General features: G+C 37.7%; 1 protein-coding gene across 1 annotated transcript in view; it reads right to left on the bottom strand.

Moving 5' to 3' along the window:
- Window positions 1-1,169: 1,169 nt before the first annotated feature.
- LOC127676068 (lysine-specific demethylase 5D-like) overlaps window positions 1,170-20,683 on the bottom strand; it is a 43,312-nt gene continuing 23,798 nt past the window's right edge. The window contains 17 exon segments of the mRNA XM_052171994.1: window positions 1,170-2,433; window positions 2,520-2,719; window positions 2,849-2,930; window positions 3,354-3,950; window positions 4,164-4,301; window positions 4,438-4,617; window positions 5,253-5,391; window positions 7,092-7,450; window positions 8,279-8,375; window positions 14,160-14,307; window positions 14,451-14,575; window positions 14,652-14,833; window positions 15,108-15,219; window positions 15,221-15,285; window positions 15,410-15,529; window positions 18,521-18,683; window positions 18,778-18,959. Coding sequence (XP_052027954.1) covers window positions 2,089-2,433; window positions 2,520-2,719; window positions 2,849-2,930; window positions 3,354-3,950; window positions 4,164-4,301; window positions 4,438-4,617; window positions 5,253-5,391; window positions 7,092-7,450; window positions 8,279-8,375; window positions 14,160-14,307; window positions 14,451-14,575; window positions 14,652-14,833; window positions 15,108-15,219; window positions 15,221-15,285; window positions 15,410-15,529; window positions 18,521-18,683; window positions 18,778-18,959 — 3,234 coding nt within the window. The 3' untranslated portion in view covers window positions 1,170-2,088.

Below are 20,683 nucleotides of genomic sequence, written 5' to 3'. Positions count from 1 at the left end.
TCTCTTGACTATTAAAAGTTTGTGGTTTACCGTTTTTTTTCCACTTCCTTGGTTGAATTTCTTGAAAAATAAACACGAGTGGATTTATTTTGTGAAAGCTGTGAATGAGACTGTTTCCCATATTTTACTGCAGAGATATTTGCCTACTTACATCTATTCATAGTAGGCAGATCGGCTGATGAACTGATAATGAAATTATACTACTCATTCACAGTGGGACTCATTTCAGTTATAAACTAAAATGAAATCATGTTATTTTAGGGAAAAGAGAACTTGGAAACTATACTGAATGAATTAAGCTAGACTCACACAAATACTGTATAGTCTCACTAATACGGATATCCTAGCTCTGGATACTTACAATTGGATGGTTAGCTCTGGGCACTGTAGAAACTTGAAAGAGCCCCATAAGAAGAAATACAGGCTATACAATAGAGGGAATAACAGGGAATGGAGGAATAATTAATGATATTTTTAAAAAAATAACATTTATTTTTATTTCATATGCATTGCTGTTTTGCCCACATCGTTGCCTGCAAGAGGGCATCAGTTTCTCTGGAACTGGAGTACAGAGGGTTGTGAGGTGCTATGTGAGTGCTGGAAATTGAAACCAAGTCCTATGGTAGAGCAACCAGTGCTCTTAACCACTGAGCAATCTCTCCAGCCTCCAAATAGTAAGGGTTTAATCAAGGATGAGAATAGGGAGATATGGGAGAGGAAAAGGTTGAGGGAATATTTAATCAAAACTATATTTGAGTGAAATGATATAAAGAAGTTTATTACTTGAAAATAAATAAATTAATTAAACATTATTATATAAAGAAACAAAACTGGGGCAGGGGACCATGATTATTTTTTAGTAATAAACTTGAGCTTCATGATATACTGTCTGTAGAAAAACAAGAGATTAACTACGAACAAGAAGACTAGTATGGTTAACCATAGGAAAAAGGTTGATGCTTGATAATTGAAAGAAATTAAGTAAAATAGTGTCTGATAATTGAAAGAAATTAAGTAAAATAGTGTCTGAGTTGATGGATATTATTATATGCTCTTGACTTATTTATACCTTATACAATAAAGTAGGACAACCAATGAATTGAATAAGAGTGAATAATAGACCTTAGGGGGTAAAAAATAAAGTTGTTTAAGTTATAAAATTTAGGACTCAAAAGCAATTCCGTAAGAAAAATGAAGCCATTGTGAGTTCAATAAAACACTGTTGTAGAAGAAAAAGTAAGAGGAATCATCTTATTTGACAGTTACTAGGAAATTAATTACAGCTATGAAGGCATTACCTAGACAACATGTATCAAGAAACAAAGAGAATCAAGAACCCAGATACAGACAAGTATTAAGTCCAGAAACAAATTTTGTTGATTCCCACAATAACAATGATTTCCATCCTTGATTTTTCTATTCCCATAGATCAAAAAGTACAAGCCAGATGCAGTTCCAACCATACTGCTTTATTTTTAACAACAACAACATCAAAAGAAACAAAATTAAAAATAAATAACTATGGTAAGTTTGCATTACCGTATTCTTTTTCTTTATGAATTACAAAATACAGTGTTCTTTTAGAATGTGAACCAAAGAGAAAAAGGTAATGGAGAGAATGAAAATATAAACTAAAAGACATTTGTTTTAATAAGTAGATGATGTGGGGATTACATAGAGGATGATAAAGGATTTAAAAATAAAGGATAATAAACTTTATCATTCTCAAATTTTATTTTTTGCTTCTCCAGATTATAATACAGGTAACTAAGGACATCACTTTATCTATGCTAGTCCTAGGAATATTGCTGATGAAATTTTAAAAAACACATACAGGAAATAGTTCTTAGGAACTACAGCACAAAAATATATTAGGAGTAAGGATAAAATAATTTGTGGTCAAATTCTAGATAAGAAATAAATACTTTTGGAGGGTCTGGGGGGTTTAAGGGCAGAGGAAGCTGTAGGAATAGAGTAAAATGGAGGAAAGAAAGGGAGCAACAGAAAGGAGAAAGGAAGGAAGGAAAGAACAAGGGATGGAGAAAGACTAATGAAGGAGAAGGACTAAAGAACAATCTCACACTACTGTTATAATTTTTGCTGATGAAAATAAGATAGATGTCGCAAAGGTGTTAGGGAAGGAAAAGAAGATGAAGGGCTTGTATCCTTTCCTTGTACACTGTTCATGTGCTCTTTTAAGATGTTTGTATGTTCTGTATGGTGTGTCAAGAGCACATTGTCCCCATGTATTGGTTCTTGAAATTTTTCTCCCTTAGGCTTAATTCTTGAACTCCGGACTCTTTTTATTTCTAGTTCTTTTTGAGTAAACTCCTCACCCTTTCTGCTCAGAACCACTTTTTGCCTCCGCCGCCGCCGCCGCCTCTCTGGTGTCTGTTCCTCTGACCAATTCCCTGGATTCTCAGGCTTCTCAAGCTACAATACACAGACAAGTAAAAATAAGGTATATGTGGTTCATGTTTGTACTGATACCAAGGACTATCCATAACACATCTCCTCACCTCTAGAAGTGTATGAATTCGCTCTAGATTAGGATTCTGCCCAGCCTGCAGCAGCTGCCAAATGCTGTGGTTCTCATCTAGGGTAACTTCAAGTAGATCTCCTTCCATCATAAGTTCCTCTAGGGGGGCCCGGGTAGCTTCAGGCAGTTCCAGTACTGGACCAGTTAATTGGGATAAAAGCGAAGGCAGCAGTTCCTCATCTGGAGGGTTTGGGGATAGCTCTTTTAGTATATGATCTTGGTCTAATTCTCCTTACTACAAAAGAGCTAAAAAACACAGACAGTCATTTGGTGGTATCTATTCATAAGCCTAACAACACCTAGACATACCTCTTTCACATGAATTTTCGTTTGGAACAATCTTCTCAGAACTTTTCAACCTGTCTTCATTTAGTACCAACTCCTCCTCTTCCTAAGAAGAAGAGGAGGAATGGATTACTTTAATCAAACTGAAAAAAAGGATAAACCATGCTCTTTATATCCAGTGTAAATGAAACTTTTTTTACTCCTAACAGAGAGCACATAGAACAATGGTTCTCAACCTTCCTAATGCTGTGGCCCTTTCATTGATATTCATAAATGTAATTTTGCTACTGGTATGAACTGTAATGTAAATAGTTGATATGCAGGATACCTGATATTCAACCTCTGTGGAGTCATGACCCACAGGCTGAGAACCACTGCTAGAGTATTATGAGTATTAGGAATCTAGAATGATACAGGATAGGGGAGAGGGACTGACCCAAAGGACACTGATAAAGGTAGATTCTTAAGGACAGTCTTAACAGTCTAGAATATAGATATCTGAAGCTAAAAAGTGGGCTGGACAGCTTACCTTAAGAATATCCTTGCCACTATCCTCTGTGAGACAGTCAGACTCAAGGCCTGAAGGCAAGGTAGGGGGCTGCTCATGTCTCAATTCATCCTGTAGTTGTTGGCGGGATTTTGCCAGTTGTTTCAACAAAGCAGTCACGTCCTCAGAAGCTAGAGCCTGTCTGGCACGACCTTGCCAACCAATGGCTCTCTCTGTGAGGCACTGTAGGGCCTCACCCTCAGGCAGCCTTACAGACAGTCTCTGTAGTCCTACTAGCAATGTCAAGATGGTCTCCAGGCGTGGACGCCTTGATCGCATGCACAGTGGGCACAGGAATTTGGTGTCCCATTCCCACCAAGCTAGCAGTTGAGATGAGGTATGACTGGCCCTTAGTGACCTGAGTAGATGGGGTACAGTCACACATTGTCCATGGAACCAGTCATGACAGAGATCACACTGCAGAGCTTCCACTCCTGCACGGACCTGCCCACATATACAGATGGAGGTTGCAGAGGCATTCATCGGTGAGGACATTGGACTGGGCTTGGCTGAGTTGATGTGACGTAACTTCAAGATACCTTCCTTTTCTTTCTCTTCCCCTTCCTTAAAGGCCATGATCTATTGAACCCAGTACAGAGAAAAGCTGTTAAGTATCCCATCCTCTTCTTAGATTATCCCCTTTATTCTTCTCCCAATATAAATAATAGGCTCGGGGTATAAATGGTATGCTTATAGGCAACCAACCCATATAACAAACCATGGCTTAGGCTACCTTCTTTTCAGTGAGATACTCATAAGCTACATTTTCTCCATCTGTGTCAAGCTGCTTACCAGAGACCCTGGGTCCCTGAGGTCCTGTGCAGACAGCCCCAGCAATTCTGTGTCATATTTGTATAACCCCATCTCCTTTTCAATCCACCGACTGCGCTTGGTACTGACTGAACCAGCATCTGCACATGGGCAGAGAACCTATTATCGGATAGAAGAAAGGGATTACTGTCCTTCATTTTCCTGATATGTCTCAAAAATTCATGTTCACTTATGTGCTCTTCACTAACCAGGGTCAGGCACAGAAAACGATGTGGTAACAGGAATCAGATCTCACCTCCAAAAGTGTGTAACAAGAATTCTTCTTGAGAAAAGTCTTAGAAGCTTTCTCTTTCCAGGAATGTGCTGTCAGTACCTGATTCTCCAGCTGTCTCAGTTCCTCCAGCTCCACAGGTAAATCCCGACCCACAGCTACAAGGCCCTCCAAATCATCCAAACAAGGGTAGTGATCACCATTCTGAGGTAGGTACAATTAGATTATGTGAAGTATTATGTTTAGATTTATTGAGTAAGGTTATATATTATGTCGAATAATCACAGTATGAATGAAAAACAGACTTATTTTGCAAAAAAGGAAAAATGGCACACTAATTTTCTCACAAAATTCTTCCTTTTGCTCACTCAGAATCAAAATGAGGGCTGATCTGATCATTTCCTTCTGTACTCTTGTTTTGGCCAACTCTTTGTGTGTTTGAACGTGAATCATTCTCTCCCTCCTTGTTTTTTATCGTGATAACCTTAACTTAGCTAACTTTCATCTCCAATTCCTCCCACAACCCCAACTCTATAAAAAATTGAAATAAAATGGTCTCTCTTCATCTTCCAGGTCTGGGTGCAAAGTGAGAAATGTGATCCTCTGGGTGCTGGAGAGGTGGCTCAGAGGTTAAGACCACTAGCTGTCCTTCCAGAGGAACTGAGTTCAATTCCAGGACCCACACGGTGGCTCACAACCATCTGCAATGATATCTGATGCCCTCTTCTGGCCTACAGGTATACATGCAGGCAAAGCACTGCATACATAATCTAAAAGAAAGAAGAAAGAGGAGGAGGAAGAAGAGCAGGAGGAAGAGAAGAAGAAACCATGATCCTCACTTGAATCTCATTTACATCAGCAATCCAAGCCCGTGCCTTAGTCAGAGCTTCCTTCAGAGACTGGATGTTAGGCAGATAGACAGGGATGTTTTCTGCCTCTCGTATTATAACTTCCAAAGTGGCTGGAGAATGCTTTTGGCTAAAAATATTTGGGAAAAAGAAACTTGTATTTAATATTATAGTTGTGTGTATATAGTTATAGTATATACTATTGCTAAAAGTATAAGCAATAAAAATTTTGATAAAGCAAGTGAATAATAGTGCTGTCTTAGTAAGGACACAGTGGTGACCTATATATATTGCATTAATAATGTTGATAATCTGAGAACAAACTCAGTCAAGGAATACATTGACAATTTTTCCTTTAAAGTTCTAAAAGATTTCCCCCAAGCCTATGCCTTTCAGGTCCTTGGCTATTTTAGAGATGTCATGTATGGATCTCATCTCATGAATGGGCTATAAATCCAAGCAAAACATGGCTGGTTACTCTCATAACATTTATGCCACTATTGCATCAATATCTAGCATTCAGCTTTGCACCTGAGAGGTATTGATAATTATCTTTCCCCTTAATTAGAGTGAAGGATACAATCAGCAAATGAATATAGTCAGTTGTGGGTAAAGTTTCTAGTTGGAAACCAGATCAATTTCTTTCTGTTTGATTATGTAAGCATGTTGAATCTTTAGCATGGTAATGAAGACTAATCAAAAGTTTAGGCTAAAGCATGTGACTTGGGGGTTAAGGAACCAAAGAACTCCTTGGGCCACTAACTCAACAAGATATAACCTATTTCTGGGACTGGAGGCTCCACTTGGTAGCATAAGATGTCTTGTTAGGGCACTGTAGGGACAAGACTACTATTATTTTGTTAAAGGAACATAGCATTAAAATGACTCCCAATGACATTCTGCTGTAAGTACAGATAAGAAGAGCACTGTTCACCTTTCATCAGATAAGCTTCTAACAGTAAATGGGAATTAAGATTGTTGAACTTTCATCAGAGAACTTCTTACTGTAGTAGATGAGAATTAACATAGACTTACAATTGAAGTATTGCAGAGAATGAGTACTTTTGGATCTAGCACTCAGCCTGAAATGTGATTATTTAATCAAATTCCTCTGCTTAAGGTTCAGGAATCTTTGCAGAAGAGGAAGACTGTTTGTAAGAGCCAGAGATAGAGGACGGCTCCAAAAACAGTGTCATCTGGACTGGTACACATGTGAACCCAAAGAGGTTCTGACATTAAACATGTGATATATACAAGTTGAAATGAGACAAGATCCTACTACTGAGAGTTGACACAAATTACCATCCTTAACCAGAAGGCTAATTGTAATTGATAGGTGCTGGGAGAAAAATAATTGTTTTTCTCCACTCAAGTATCACTTGATGTATTGGTCACAGCCCTGGGCAAGCCCTTTTCTTACTAGTGTGTAACACAAAATGGACTTCATGTTTTTATGTCTGAATGTTTTATTTTATTGCTTTTCATCTTATTGGTTTTCTTATTTTAAGTCTGAAAATTTGATTTTTTTTTTTTTTAAGAAAGTCAATTCCCAGCAACGACATGGTGGCTCACGACCATCTGTAATGAGATCTGATGCCCTCTTCTGTTGTGTCTGAGGACAGCCACAGTGTACTCATATAAATAAAATATATCTTTAAAAAAAAAGAAACCTTAAGAGATTTGCATGACATTTTACATATACAGGACTAGGTTAACCTAAGACGCATAGGTACTACCATGCGGTCTAAAATATCTAATGAAAATTATATTCTGAAGCAGTCTCATTAAAGGCCACAAAGAGAATACAAATGGCAAGAGATTATTCTTTACCTAGCTTCTAAGCACAAATGGGCCTTTTCCTCCCAACGTTCGGCAATAGTCAGCAGTTCTTGTAACTCTGCTCGAGCTTTGTTCACAGAAGGGCTGGAGGCTACTTTGGTTCCCATAACTAAAAGCTTCTTCATGATGACCAGAGAATGCCGCTGGCCAGAGGGAGCCAAGGCCTGCTTTACTTGATCTAACCATTTTGCCTGCTCCAACAACTCTTCAAGTTGATGAGCTTCAGGCACTTCCACACGAAGCTGCTGACCCTTTTCCATCAGGGACTGAAGTATTTCTAAACTATAAGGCAGTGAAGTAAGAGCCTCACGGGTCTCAATTTGGTATGTTTCCACCTCTTGAAGAACATCCTGCAACATTTTAGAATAAAAATAAAGATTTTAGCTCTCTAAATAACTAAATAATCTATCTAAATAATCAATCAATCTATAATTCTTTTTAATAGATTTTTATTAATTTATCCTCACCCTCCATCCTTTTTCCCTTCTATATTCTCTCTTTTATGAGATACTTTGCCAGAATACTACATATTCTTTTAATAATCTGATCTAAATTTAATTTAATTTTCTGAAATGACTTAATACAATCTTGTCACTGGGAAAAGCCTCTTGAAACCGGAAAAGGAAATAGTTCTAATAGTTCCATTTTCTAGTAACAAAAGTCAGCCTTTCATGAGTAAGCTGTTTTAATACCTGTTTAGTATCTTTAATATAATGTTTACTTAAAGTATACTTCTTATAGTATAACACTAAAGTATAAGATAAGGGCAGTATGAGAACAGACTCCTTTGATGGTAGGAATGAACCTGATTTTATAAGGAGTTCTTTAACTACTACTTCTTGGCCTTTTTATCAGGAACCAACTACTATTGGTGAGTAATCTCACACCACAGCTTGTAAGTTACTCCAGTACATCTTTTTCATTTCACTGGAGAACCCTAATACTGACTTTCTGTATTCAAGATTAATTCCTTCTTTCAGTAAATGCTTGCTGAGTGTAACTGAAATAAACCAGACCAAAAACAACAAAACAAAAAAATTCCCCCCCCCCCAAAAAAAAACGAAACAGGAGGAAGGTGGTTTCTTTACAAGAATCATGTTCTTATGACTCCCTTATTATGTGAGATTCCCTTCATGAATATCCTGTAACAGTAATTTCACTATCCCTGGCCACTCCACCTTAAGTTCATCAATCTGATGCATGGTACAGGGCAGAGTGCCCATCTGTTTGAGAAGAATCTGTAGTTCAGTCAGGGTGATTTGTGGTGTTTCTAACCTGTAGGAAGAAACAGGATTGTATTTAGTAAACCTGCCAATACCTTGCTGATAAAAAACAAATTTGAACCCTATATTTCTCCGTTACATTACAACTTTGAATATATATGCATGTATATGAATGTGTGCATATATACACATATACATGAATATGTATATATGTATATTGGACATAGAAAAAACCATAGCAAAGACGTAGAATTTATTTTAAGTAAAATCATGCAAGTTTTTCAATTCTGAGGAAGAGATGCCTCTCCATGTACAAAAACCCTACAGAACACAAAATAGACAAAAAAGAACCTCTTCATGATATATTATCAGTAAAATATTGAAAATGAGGAATAAGGAAAGGTAACAAAAAGTAGAAAAAGAGTCAAGTATAAAGAAGAACTCTGAAAAATTACAATTGTCAATCTAGACTATTGTACTCAACAAAATTACCTATCAAAATTGAAGAATTGACACCTTTACCACCATCCTACTGCACAGTAATGCTTCCCAAATCCTCTTCTAGAGTCTAGCCAGATGAGTATTCCTAACCACCTATATTGGCTGGTTTTGTGTGTTAACTGGACACAGGCTGTAGTTATCACAGAAAATGGAGCTTTAGTTGGGGAAATGACTCCAGGAGATCCAGCTGTGGGGCATTTTCTCAATTAGTGATCAAGTGTGGAGGGCCCCTTGTGGATGGTACCATCTTTGGGCTGGTGGTCTTGGGTTCTATAAGAGAGCAGGCTGAGCAAGCCAGGGGAAGCAAGCCAGTAAGAAACATCCCTCCATGGCCTCTGCATCAGCTCCTGCTTCCTGACCTGCTTGAGTTCCAGTCCTGACTTCCTTTAGTGATGAACAGCTATGTGGAATAATCAATATTATGTGTGTAAGATCAATAAGCCCTTTCCTCCCCAACCTGCTTCTTGGTCATGATGTTTGTGCAGGAATAGAAACCCTGACTAAGACACCACTTGATCATTATTTTCCTAAAACTTTCCAGATGTACCTTAGATCTCAGCCAGTGTCCTGGTCTAGTCTGGCTACCTGCCCAACCTCTAGGCATTTTTAGGGCACTACACTTCATGCCTATTCTGACCTTTCCTGCCCACACCACAGCTAAGCTCTAGGCTTTATGAGGATCAACCCTAACTGAAATCACCTTCAGGTGCTTATGTTATCCTGTGGTCGACCTTGACTATCCCAATAGTTCCCCCAGACTTCCCACTTTTTCTTCTCTAAAGGCTAGGCTGGTGAATGCCCCTGACCACCCCATCCACATAGTTTGTGCAACCCTACTAGATTTAGCCTGGATCCTACTAGTGTTGTACTAGTCTAGTCTGGCATTTCTGCTTTCACTGCAGAGCTCTAGGTGTAAGCCAGGAGTTGCCCAGGATTCTCCAAAATCACAGGACTCTTCCACATCATATTCAACCTTACCCCACACTGGTGGCTTAGAATAAGAAGCACATCCAGCCCCATCTTCCCAACTGACTTCATTTCACCTAAGCATTTCTAACCTCTAGACTCATTTCTGCCCAATACCTTCTCTTCTTCCCCAACTCAGCAAACCCAAAACTAGCAAATGGGGTCCTTATGCTCAAATCTCACTGCAAGAACTCACAGGCAAGTATATTCACTTTAAATCCTACCAACCCTGTAGAAATGCTTGTCAATGTGAATGCTAGGACACAGAATTTAAGAGAATAAACATATATTCATTAACGTCACTCAAGAAGTTTAGAAAAGATACAAGGAACAACTTGAAATTTAGAAAAAAAAAAATGCTTAAGGAGACCAAATGCTTAAGTGATGCTCAAGAAAATGTAAGTAGAAGAGTGAGAATCCAAAACTTCACAACAGTAGATAGAAACATTGAAAAGGGCATAGGCTGAAATGAGGACTCAAGTATAGAACTCAACAAAAGAAAAACAACTAGACTTCCTCTCCTATTACCCCCCCAAAAAAAACAGTCCAAAAGAAATGGATGAAATCTGACATGTATATAACATTACAAAACTAAGCCAAGATGAATAATTTTATAAATCCGTAGTCAGTGTAGGACTGAACAATAAAAAGTTCCCTAACTAAAAATAAGCACACTAGCAGTGGATTTATCAGAGTTTTATTACAACTTCATAAAGAACTACTACCCACAATACTCAGATTATTCTTTGAAATGGAAAAAGAAAGGAATTCTAAATTCTTTTCAGAAAGCCAGTATACCCTGACACCAAACCTGATTAAAGACAAAACAAAAAGAATCTTTCAGGCTAATCTATCTGATGAATAAAGATGTAAAAATTTTCAAAAACACAAGCAAACTCATTTAAACTCTTGTTAAAAAAAAATGTCTGAAGACCAAGCAGTTTTATTCTAGGGATAGTCATTATACCTAAGTCAATCAGTGCTATTCATCACATAGACTCAAAGATCAATACATGATCATTAGAGGCACAAAATGCCTGTGAAAAGGCCAATGTTACTTTACATTAAACGTATTGGGAAATTAGAACTAGAGAAAAGTTATGTTCACACATAAAGGGCTATGTATGAGTAAATTAAGGCAATCACCATGTTAAACATAGAAAAGCTCAAGGAATTTACACTAAGATTAGAGACAAGACAAAAGATGTCCATTGTCTCCATTGCTAAAAAATATGGTTGTTTCAGTCTAAACTACAGCAACAGTACAGCAGCAGGAAAAGGAAGATACAAATAGAAAATGATCCCAAAGTATCCCTATTCACACATATAGGATTTTTACATGAGATACTACAGACTTCAGCAGGAATAGGAAAAAATAAAAAAGAAAAAGTTAAAAAAAAAACCCCAATCAAACAAATTTCATCAGATGCAGGGAAATTAACACAAAAACAGTTGCTTTTTTAGATACTAATGGCAAACATACTGAGACAGACCAGGGAGGAGAAATTCCTTTCATAATACATAACACACATACACAAACACAATAAACAAACTCTTTGGGAAGAAATCTAAACACAGAATTAAAAGTTTATAACAAAGTTTAAAGAAACTCAAAAAATTCCAAAGCCATTGTTCACCTATGGAGAAAAACTAACCCCAAAATTTTTACATACACATAGAAAATGGGTTAAAGATACCCAAAGCAACAGTAAACAAAATCTCTACTATCAACACAGTGCTGAATTTCAAGTTATATAGAGCCATAAAAATGAAAACAGTATGGTGCTGGCAAAACCAAAGAAAGATATCAATGGAATTCAACAGAGAACATGAACACTAAGTCTATAAAAATAACTACCTGAATTTTGTCCAAAAGATGACAAAAGAATACATCTTCAGGAAATGGTGTTGGAAAACATAATTCAATATAAAAAAATGAAAATAAGTTTTACCTGTTGTAGAAAATTTTCATCTCAACCCACAGTTTCTAAGCCATCTTGATTATTTAGTTTTTCAATAAAACACACAAAACTTTTAATATACACATTAAGTCTTTAAATAGCATAAGACCTGAGGACATATTTATCCTCTATGTTATCAGACCTAATTTTCTATAGATATACCCAAGTTATTACTTATTGTATTTTATCTGGGCTGTTTTTATCTGCAATTGGCCAGCTCTCAGGGCCATGGTTTTGTTTTGGTTTGTTTTTTGACTCTTAACCCATGGTGACTTTTTAGTCTGGATCAAGGTTAAAATTTTCTATAACACTTTCCTCTCACAATTTAAAAAGCTCATATACAAATGAATAAAAATTCTTTACATCAGACCTGGCAACCCATAATTCTTAGAAGGAAAAAGGAAGTCCATTTATGTCACAGGTAAAAACCTTTGTTAAATGGTCTTTGCTAGCACAAGAAATAAAATCAATAACTAAAAAACAGGATTTAATGACCCTAAAATTTCTCTAGAAAATTTTGAAGAGGCAGCCCACATACTTGCAAGGTACACAACTGAATGAATAGTGTGTGGACTATACAAAAAATTTACAAAGCTAGTATCCAGTAACAAAATTGTTTTCTAAAAAAATGCTGTGAAAGTGAACAGAAAGTACCCAAAGGAAGAAAAACAAATGGCTAGTTTTATGTTAACAAAGTCATTTGGGAAGAGGAATTCTCGATTGAGAAAAATGTGTCTGTAAGATCTGCCTACAGACAAGTCTTTATGAATTTTCTTTATTAATGATTGACAAAGGTAGACCTAGATCATTAAGATTTTGTCTCAGAAGCATGAGACTCTGAGTTCAATCCACACCCACATACAAAAGTCATACTTATATTTTGGTGGAAACCAATATCTGTCTAATTGGAGTTAAAGGCTGCTAAGCAATGTCTTCATTTCTTTATGTGTTTTGGATATTAGCCCTCTGTTGGATGTAGGGTTAGTGAAGGTCTTTTTCTAATCTGTAAGCTGTCATTTTGTCCTATTTGACAGTATCCTTTGCCTTACAGAAGCTTTTTGCTTTCTTCCTTTCTTTCTTTCTTTTTTTTTTTCTTTTGTTTTTTGGATTTGTTTTTTGTTTTTGTTTTTTTTTGTTTGTTTGTTTCTTTGTTTGTTTTTCCGAGACAGGGTTTCTCTGTGTAGTCCTGGCTGTCCTGGAACTCAGTCTGTGGACCAGGCTGGCCTCGAACTCAGAAATCCTCCTGCCTCTGTCTCCCAAGTGCTGGGATTACAGGAATGTGCCACCATCGCCCAGAACTTTTTACTTTCTGAAGGACCCTTTTATCAACTGTTGATCTTAGAGCTTGAGTCACTGGTGTTCTATGCCAATTTTCTCCTGTGCCAATCAAGGCTATTTCCCATTACTGTCTTCTGAGAGACTCTACCTGAGGCTGATTGAAAAAGATGCAGTTATCCACATCCAAACACTGGACAGAGGTCAAAGATCCTTATGAAAGAATTGGGGGCTAGGGGTGGCGCTGAATGTTCTGAAGGGATAGGAACTCCACAGAAAGACCAACACAGCCAAATAACTTGGACCCCTAGAAGTTCTCAGAGACTGTGCCACCAACCAAAGAGGATACATGGGCTGGAACTCCACCCCGGTGGGTTGCCCAACAGAGTGGAGACTCTTCCCTAAAGTTGTAGTCTAACTGTGGTTATCTGCTCCCCAAAAGGGCTGCCTTGTCTGACCTTAGTGGGAGAGGATGAACCTAATCCTGAAGAGACTTGATACACCAGGGTGGGAGATACCAAGAAGATGTGGGCCCACATTCTCAGTGGAAAATGGTAGACAGATGAGAAAGGGACTATGTGAGGGGTGGCAGGCAACGTTTGGGATGCATGTATATACATACATACATACATGCATGCATACATACATACATACATACATAACTGCTAAACAAGGGAGATATCATGCTCAGCAATGGTAATACGGATACTAGATGAGAATGCACTATTTATTTTTCTTTGCTTTTCTTTCCCTTTCCTTTTTTTTTTTTTTTTTTTTTTTTTTTTTTTTGGTTTTTTGGAGACAGGATTTCTCTTTGTAGCCCTGGCTGTTCTGGAACTCACTCTGTAGACCAGGCTGGCCTCGAACTCAGAAATCCTCCTGCCTCTGTCTCCCAAGTGCTGGGACTACAGGCATGCACCACCACTGCCCGGCACAAGAATTCTTTTTTTAGCTTACAGATTCTTTTTTGTTATTTATTTTTATATATTTTTATATATTCACCTACTTTTGTCTGCTTTTTCTTCCTTGTTCATTCTTGAAGTTCCTGACATCCCACAGTCTAGCACTTGTTGGGCAAAAATTCTACCACTTAACTAAATCCCCAATCACTTTTGCTTGCTTTTCTAACATACCTGTCCTCTGAGTTACTGATCAGTCCTAGAACTTGGGAAATGCAAGTCTCTGCTTCAGTTAGGCATTTCTTCAATCGCTGAAGTAGGTCACTATTAGGAAATCGTCTATCATGAGCTTCAGATTCCAGTGCTCTTAGCTCTTCTAAACCTAAAAAAAGAGTTGAAGTTGTAAGAGAGTGCTATGGGAATATAGAAGGTTTTTAGAATACTGAAGAAAGTAAGTAAAAAATAAATAAGTGGCTTAAATAAATCAATAAATAGCTTAAAGGTTCTTCAGCTTCTATTACTTACTCCGTTTCCGTCCATCCTCGACCTCTAGGGCTGCTTGTACTTTGTTGGCCCAATTGTCAAATGACTCAGCCCGAGTCTTCAGCTTTTGTAGCATAGCAGGCAATTCATCCAATGTGTACCTGTATCTGGAAGACCAGGAAAAGAATATATGACCCAGATCTGTATTTTTTTCTATCTCTTACATATAAGATCCATACTCACCGTAAGTACTGTCGGCTTCTTGAGCACTTGCACAGATCATTGATATGGGAAAGGCAGACAAGACCATCTGGACAGTCATAACAGGCCAAGGCTGATAGGAAACACGTGGTCTTACACTTGATGCACTGACGCTCATCATCTGGGAGTAGCTCAAAGGCCTCTCTCTCAGCTTCCGTGATGCCCTGGGGGTGTTCAACCCACATATACTGTAAAGACTAGGAGCAGTGTTGTGGACACCCCACCTCAGCCAATACTGAGCCCTGCTGTGGGCTTAAGCTTGTAAGGATAGCTGTAGAGAAATTGGAAGAAAAACACATAAACACATAGTCTTTGCCCTTATAATTCCAATAGCATGAATTAAAGAGAAGGCATAAAGTGCTTACTCAATAGGATCTGTGTCTCTTATATAGTGTATACTTGATGAGTCAGTCCTTAGCCCTAGTTTCTACCACCCACCTTCTCCAACAAGGTCTTTCGTAGGCGTCGCTCCTCCTGTACCATAATGAACATCTCCTTGTGAACTGCCACTGCTAGATTTAGATCCAACTTCTCTGGGAATGCAGCCATCATGGGAGAAGACACAATAGCGCCGGAGCCGGCGGTAATGTTCAATACACTGGCGTCCAACAGGTAGCTGTAAGTGTGTTCGAGATTCTACATGCCTACCTGGAAACCACGAAGTGTAGTTTCTCCAAAATAACCCTTACTCATACTCTTTTTACTGTACTACCTGCAGGCCCATCACATCCTAGACTTACCCAATCGGCAGTGCAAAAGTTCACTGCCTCAGCAAAGTTATAGCCTTGGTTAAAGCCACTGTGGTAAGCACGAGGGAAAGTAATGACAAATTCTCCTGCACACTGGTTTGTACGAACAACCTGAAATACAGAAGAAAAATCAGAAGTAGTGTATGTTAGAAATAATGATAAACTTATGAATGGCACAAAATTGTAAGGATTTAATAAAGATTAGAAACAAAAGACTATCTTCAAATGTATGAGTGAAGAAAGAAAATGCGATTGTGAAGACTAAATGTGATATACTCAGAAGAATCTATAAAGTAAAATGATATAGAATTCAAAGAACAGAAAATACAATAACAAAAAGATTCTTAGCCAACCCCCCCCAAAACAAAACAAACAAAAACAAAAACCAGGAGATCAAATTCTAAGCGCTCATATCTCTTATCTCTGACATTCTGTTCATGCAGGTAGTGATAGCTAAAACAATTTTAAGCCCACACTTAAATCATTTCTCAAAACGGATTATGTGAAAGACTCAAATAAAAGATTTTGTTTAAGAGAGGCCATTGTACTGCTAGAGGAACAAAGCTCAATAAGACACATAAAAAGAAAAAATTTTATGAGTTTGTCAAGCAAATGACAAGATGCTCTACACAATTAGTTATTAGTAAAATCAAAGTCAAAATATGAGTGGCATTATGAAGTCAATTTTTCACAACTGTGAAAAAAATACAGAGAACACAAGTCTTGGTTATCATTTGAAGCAAAAAGAAAACTTCTGTCATGTGAATATGAAAACATTAGGGATATACACACAACTAGCAGGAATGTGATATGGTTGGTTTCTCAGAATGTGAGAAAACTATGCATTGTTTATGCAATAATACTTGAGACTACACCAAACAACTTAAAACAAAGATTTAAACAGATATTTGTAAACAAGTGTTGACAACAGAATCAGTCTCCACAGCTGAAAGTAAATCAGCTGAGTGGTTCATCAACTTATATGTAAAGAAAATACGAATATCTATACAATGGAGTATTATGTATCCACAAAAAACAATGATGTACTCACATATTCTTTAGTAAGGATTAACTCTATTGAAGTTATACAAACAGAAGCTAGTTATCCATAATAAATGACCTACTTTAAGAGTATGTTTTTAAGAAATGGATAGAGAGTGAATTCATGGAGACTAAAAACTTATACAGTACAATCTACTATTTCTAGTTTGCAATATTTGAGCTCCTTGGATATTTACTTTTAAATCAGGAAATTGTTCTTTCATTGGTTCCTAAAATATCCTCTCTCCCTCCCTCCTTTTCCATATACATTGTTATACTGATAGTAACCATAGTTTTCTAGGTATTGGGTCTTTTTGTTTGTTTTATACCTTTGCTCCTTTGAACAACTTGTTACAAAGATACTTGCTAATTCCTTTTACCCAAAAAAGTTCTTGACTATAATAAACATTTCATTTCATGGACCATTGTTTTGTTTTTCCTATTTTTATAATTTTACTTATTTTAATTTTATTTTTTTGGTTTTTTTTTTTTTGCTTTTGCTTTATACTCTTTGTATGTATGTTAGTGTCTCTGTTGTCCACAAAGACATCTCAATTGTGTTCTTTAGAGTGCTGAAAATTCGAATCATAAGCGTATGTTGCAATGTCTGACATAACTAAGAATCTTTTGTGTGGTGTTTTGTGTAAGGAGAGTTGTTGTACTTGTAGTAAAGTATCTACTATCAAATCCAAAGGTTTGATGGTAGATAGTTTCCTTAGTAGGATCACTTTCTATAAACAAACAAACAAACAAACAAATAAATAAGACAAAAATGACCAAAAAAGAGATCTAACCACATGTGGTAAAAAAGAAAAAAAAGGGGGCTGGAAAGACGGCTCAGCGGTTAAGAGCACTGACTGTTCTTCCAGAGGTCCTGAGTTAAAATCCCAGCAACCACATGGTGGCTCACAACCATCTGTAATGAGATCCAATGCCCTCTTCTAGTGTGTCTGAAAGACAGTTATAGTGTACTTATATGAATAAAATAAAAATCTTAAAAAAAAAAACAAAACCACAACAACCAACAAGGATTCTTTAATACTTAAAGTTACAAGTATACTATAGGACTAGTGATGAAATAAAGGCAGATGACTCTAGTAGTATCAGAAAAAGTAAAACCTGTCACAGGAAATAAAGATCAAGAGGTTCTGATAGAATGGCTGATACATTAAATGATAAAGTTGAACATAAAAACATAATAAAATGCTGATCTACATAATTAGTAAACTGATAAAGTGTACCTATCAACTTTTAAAAATTCAAGCCATGGAAGCATGTTCTAAGTATATATAAAAAAATTTATAAATATTGTTACTAGAATGATGAAAGAAATTTATAATTACATGCCTGCATAGTTGCATCACTGATATTCAGTATGATTTTTTGTTTTGAAATAGGAGTAATATTAAAAATCAAAACGTGACATACCGGAAAATGTCAGAACAAAAGGGACCATTAGAAGTTTCAAGTTCATTCTGCTCAGATAAAGAAACGTAGAAATAATTATGTATTTGTACGAGAGACAAAAACAGAGTTGAGAATTTGAAATAGAAAAAGTACAAAATGTTGCAAAATATAGTACTTTGTTTTCCAATAACTTCTCTTGTAAAACAAGATATAAGATTAAATTTCCCAAATCTATAATGCAATTTCAATTTCCTGTGTTGAGGTCTTATAAAGTTAGCACTTATACTCAGTAATGTTAAAATGCAACTGGTTCTAAGATTCTTTTTATGCTGTTACATAACAATCCGATTGCCGGGCAGTGGTGGTGCATGCCTGTAATCCCAGCACTTGGGAGGCAGAGGTAGGCGGATTTCTGTGTTCAAGGCCAGCCTGGTCTACAGAGTGAGTGCCAGGACAGCCATGGCTACACAGAGAAACCCTGTCTGGAAAAACAAAAACAAAAAACCAAAAAAAAAAAAAAAAAAAAGAAAGAAAAAAGAAAAGAAAAAATCATTGTTCTGTGGTGTGTGTGTGTGTCTGTGTGCGTCTGTGTATGTGCGTGCACGTTGTGAAAAAGCTGCATTATTCCCTTGAGCCTCATTTACAGATACTCACCGGCACTCCATGTGACATGAGAGTGTTGGGATTCATCAGTGTGACAAGTTGGTGCAGGAGGTCAGGCTGGCTCTCAAACAACTCCGGTGTAAGTCTCTTCATAACATCCTCCAAGTGTTCTGCTGCTAAAGAAGGTACTCCATACCAGGTCTTTGGTTCACCCCTGTCAGAGAGAGAGAACAGATACATGAAGTTTAGATGTATCCTTGAATATAGGAGGTGTCTTGATATATTCCTGGTATTGGTGTGTCACTCACCAGTGCAGGTAGTTAATGGAATAACTCCAGTGATCCTCAATATGCCAACAAAATGCTGAAAACACCATGCCCACATATAACCAGGGCACTTTCATGCCTGAGATGTCTGCATTGATGTGGCAAAGAACAGACTGATCCAGCACCGGCATCACATTGAGATTCCAACCACTGGTAGCATATTCCTGTTGAGTCACAGAGTTACACTGTAGGTAGCAGGTAAGACTGGACTAAGAAAGATAAAATGAGCCAAATCTACAGACAAAAATAACTTGTTTTCTTAGAATATAATGCACCACATAACTTATAGTTGCTTAGAAGATATATATATATATGGCTTCTGAGTGCAATTTTTCTTTTCTACAAAACAAAACTATAATCATGTTAAAGATAATAATGCGAATGAAGGTTTTTATGACCCAGTAAGAACTCTTTCTAAATGCTAATCTTAAGCGATTTTATCTTCTCTTTTTCTTATTTTGTCTAAGAAGTTCTAACTTAAGTTTAATAATCAACATATGTAGTAATTACTTAATCTTAATATAAAAATGATCATTTTATATGAATTACTGTTCAAAATATATATATTAAGAGTCCAGAATCTTTCTTGCCTACAAGATATACAGGAATAAAAGATAGGGCAGCGATTGAGGGAATGGTCAGCCAGACTGGCCCAATTTGAGACCCTCTGCCATGGGAGGGAGCCTACTCCTGACACTATAAACAATATTCTACTATTCTTGCAGAATGGAGTCAAGGATAACTGTTGCCAAAAAGGCTTTGCCAAATATCCAATAGAAACTTGTTGTGGATAGTTTTAAAATCATGATACTGGCTTTCCCAGGAGCTGTGTGTGACCTTGCAGCTGCCAGTGCTCTGGCCCCTCCCTTTTGTTCTTCCCAGCTTAGCTTAGCTCCATCAACCCAGCTTCTCTGGGTCACCTATGCTCTGTGGATGAAAAACACTCAGACAGCTTTATTACTTCAGAATGTGCCTTCTAGCACAACTACTTTTGCTGGGATCAAAAACCTCCTGGCTTAAAATATATGCCCTTAACAACTTATTATCCCCATCTCTCCTCCTGCCTAAGCTTAATGCTCATATAGGTGGTCTCTACCCACCTCCTTGGCCATCCTCAGGTAGCAGAGGGCACTGGTTCTAGACTACCTGAGATCTTACCTGATTGTTGCATGCTTCTCCTCCCAAAGCTTAGCAAAAAAGGCCCTTCTCTTTCCCCGTGTCTCCTTTTCCTCCCCCCTTCCCCTCCCCCACAAGCCAAAAGGACCATGTCCTAGGTGTCATTGTGAGGGACACTGGGCTGTCGATTGCCCTCATGTCATGCAGAACAGAGGACCATCCCATCCAAATACCCCTCCAGCTGACCTCCTAGGCTTGGTTATGGATGACCGAACAATCTGGAGCTCCCTCAACCCAACCACGCCCATCACCACCAGGGAGTCCCAAGCAGTTATCAGGGTATGTGGGCAGTCCATCTCCTTCCTCTTGGACACTGGAGTCACTTACTCAGTCCTGACAGAGTTTGGGGGATCCAATTCACCTGTGCGGTTTCCTAATGCTGGGGAAGGAGAACAGCCTTACCTTCCTCATCAGACCCCACCACTTAGCTCCACATTTAGACATATACCCTTTACCCATTCCTTTTTGGTAGTACCAACCTCTCCCGTTCCCTTATTAGGAAGAGATATTTTAGTTAAGTTGGGAGCTTCAATTTCTTTTGCCCCCCCCCCACTCGCCTGAACCCAAGCTCGCCAGCAGTTCCCCTACTTCTCCTTCTAGCCAGTCAACCTACTAACACTAACATGTTATTTCCTCTACCAGCTTCTCAGGTGGACCCGAGTTTGGGACATCCAGAACCCCTCTGTTGTTAGACATCATTCTCCTGTTGTCA

Source organism: Apodemus sylvaticus (assembly GCF_947179515.1).
Source record: "Apodemus sylvaticus chromosome Y unlocalized genomic scaffold, mApoSyl1.1 SUPER_Y_unloc_2, whole genome shotgun sequence".
Classification (NCBI taxonomy): domain Eukaryota; kingdom Metazoa; phylum Chordata; class Mammalia; order Rodentia; family Muridae; genus Apodemus; species Apodemus sylvaticus.
This window is presented reverse-complemented; position numbering and strand designations above follow the sequence as displayed.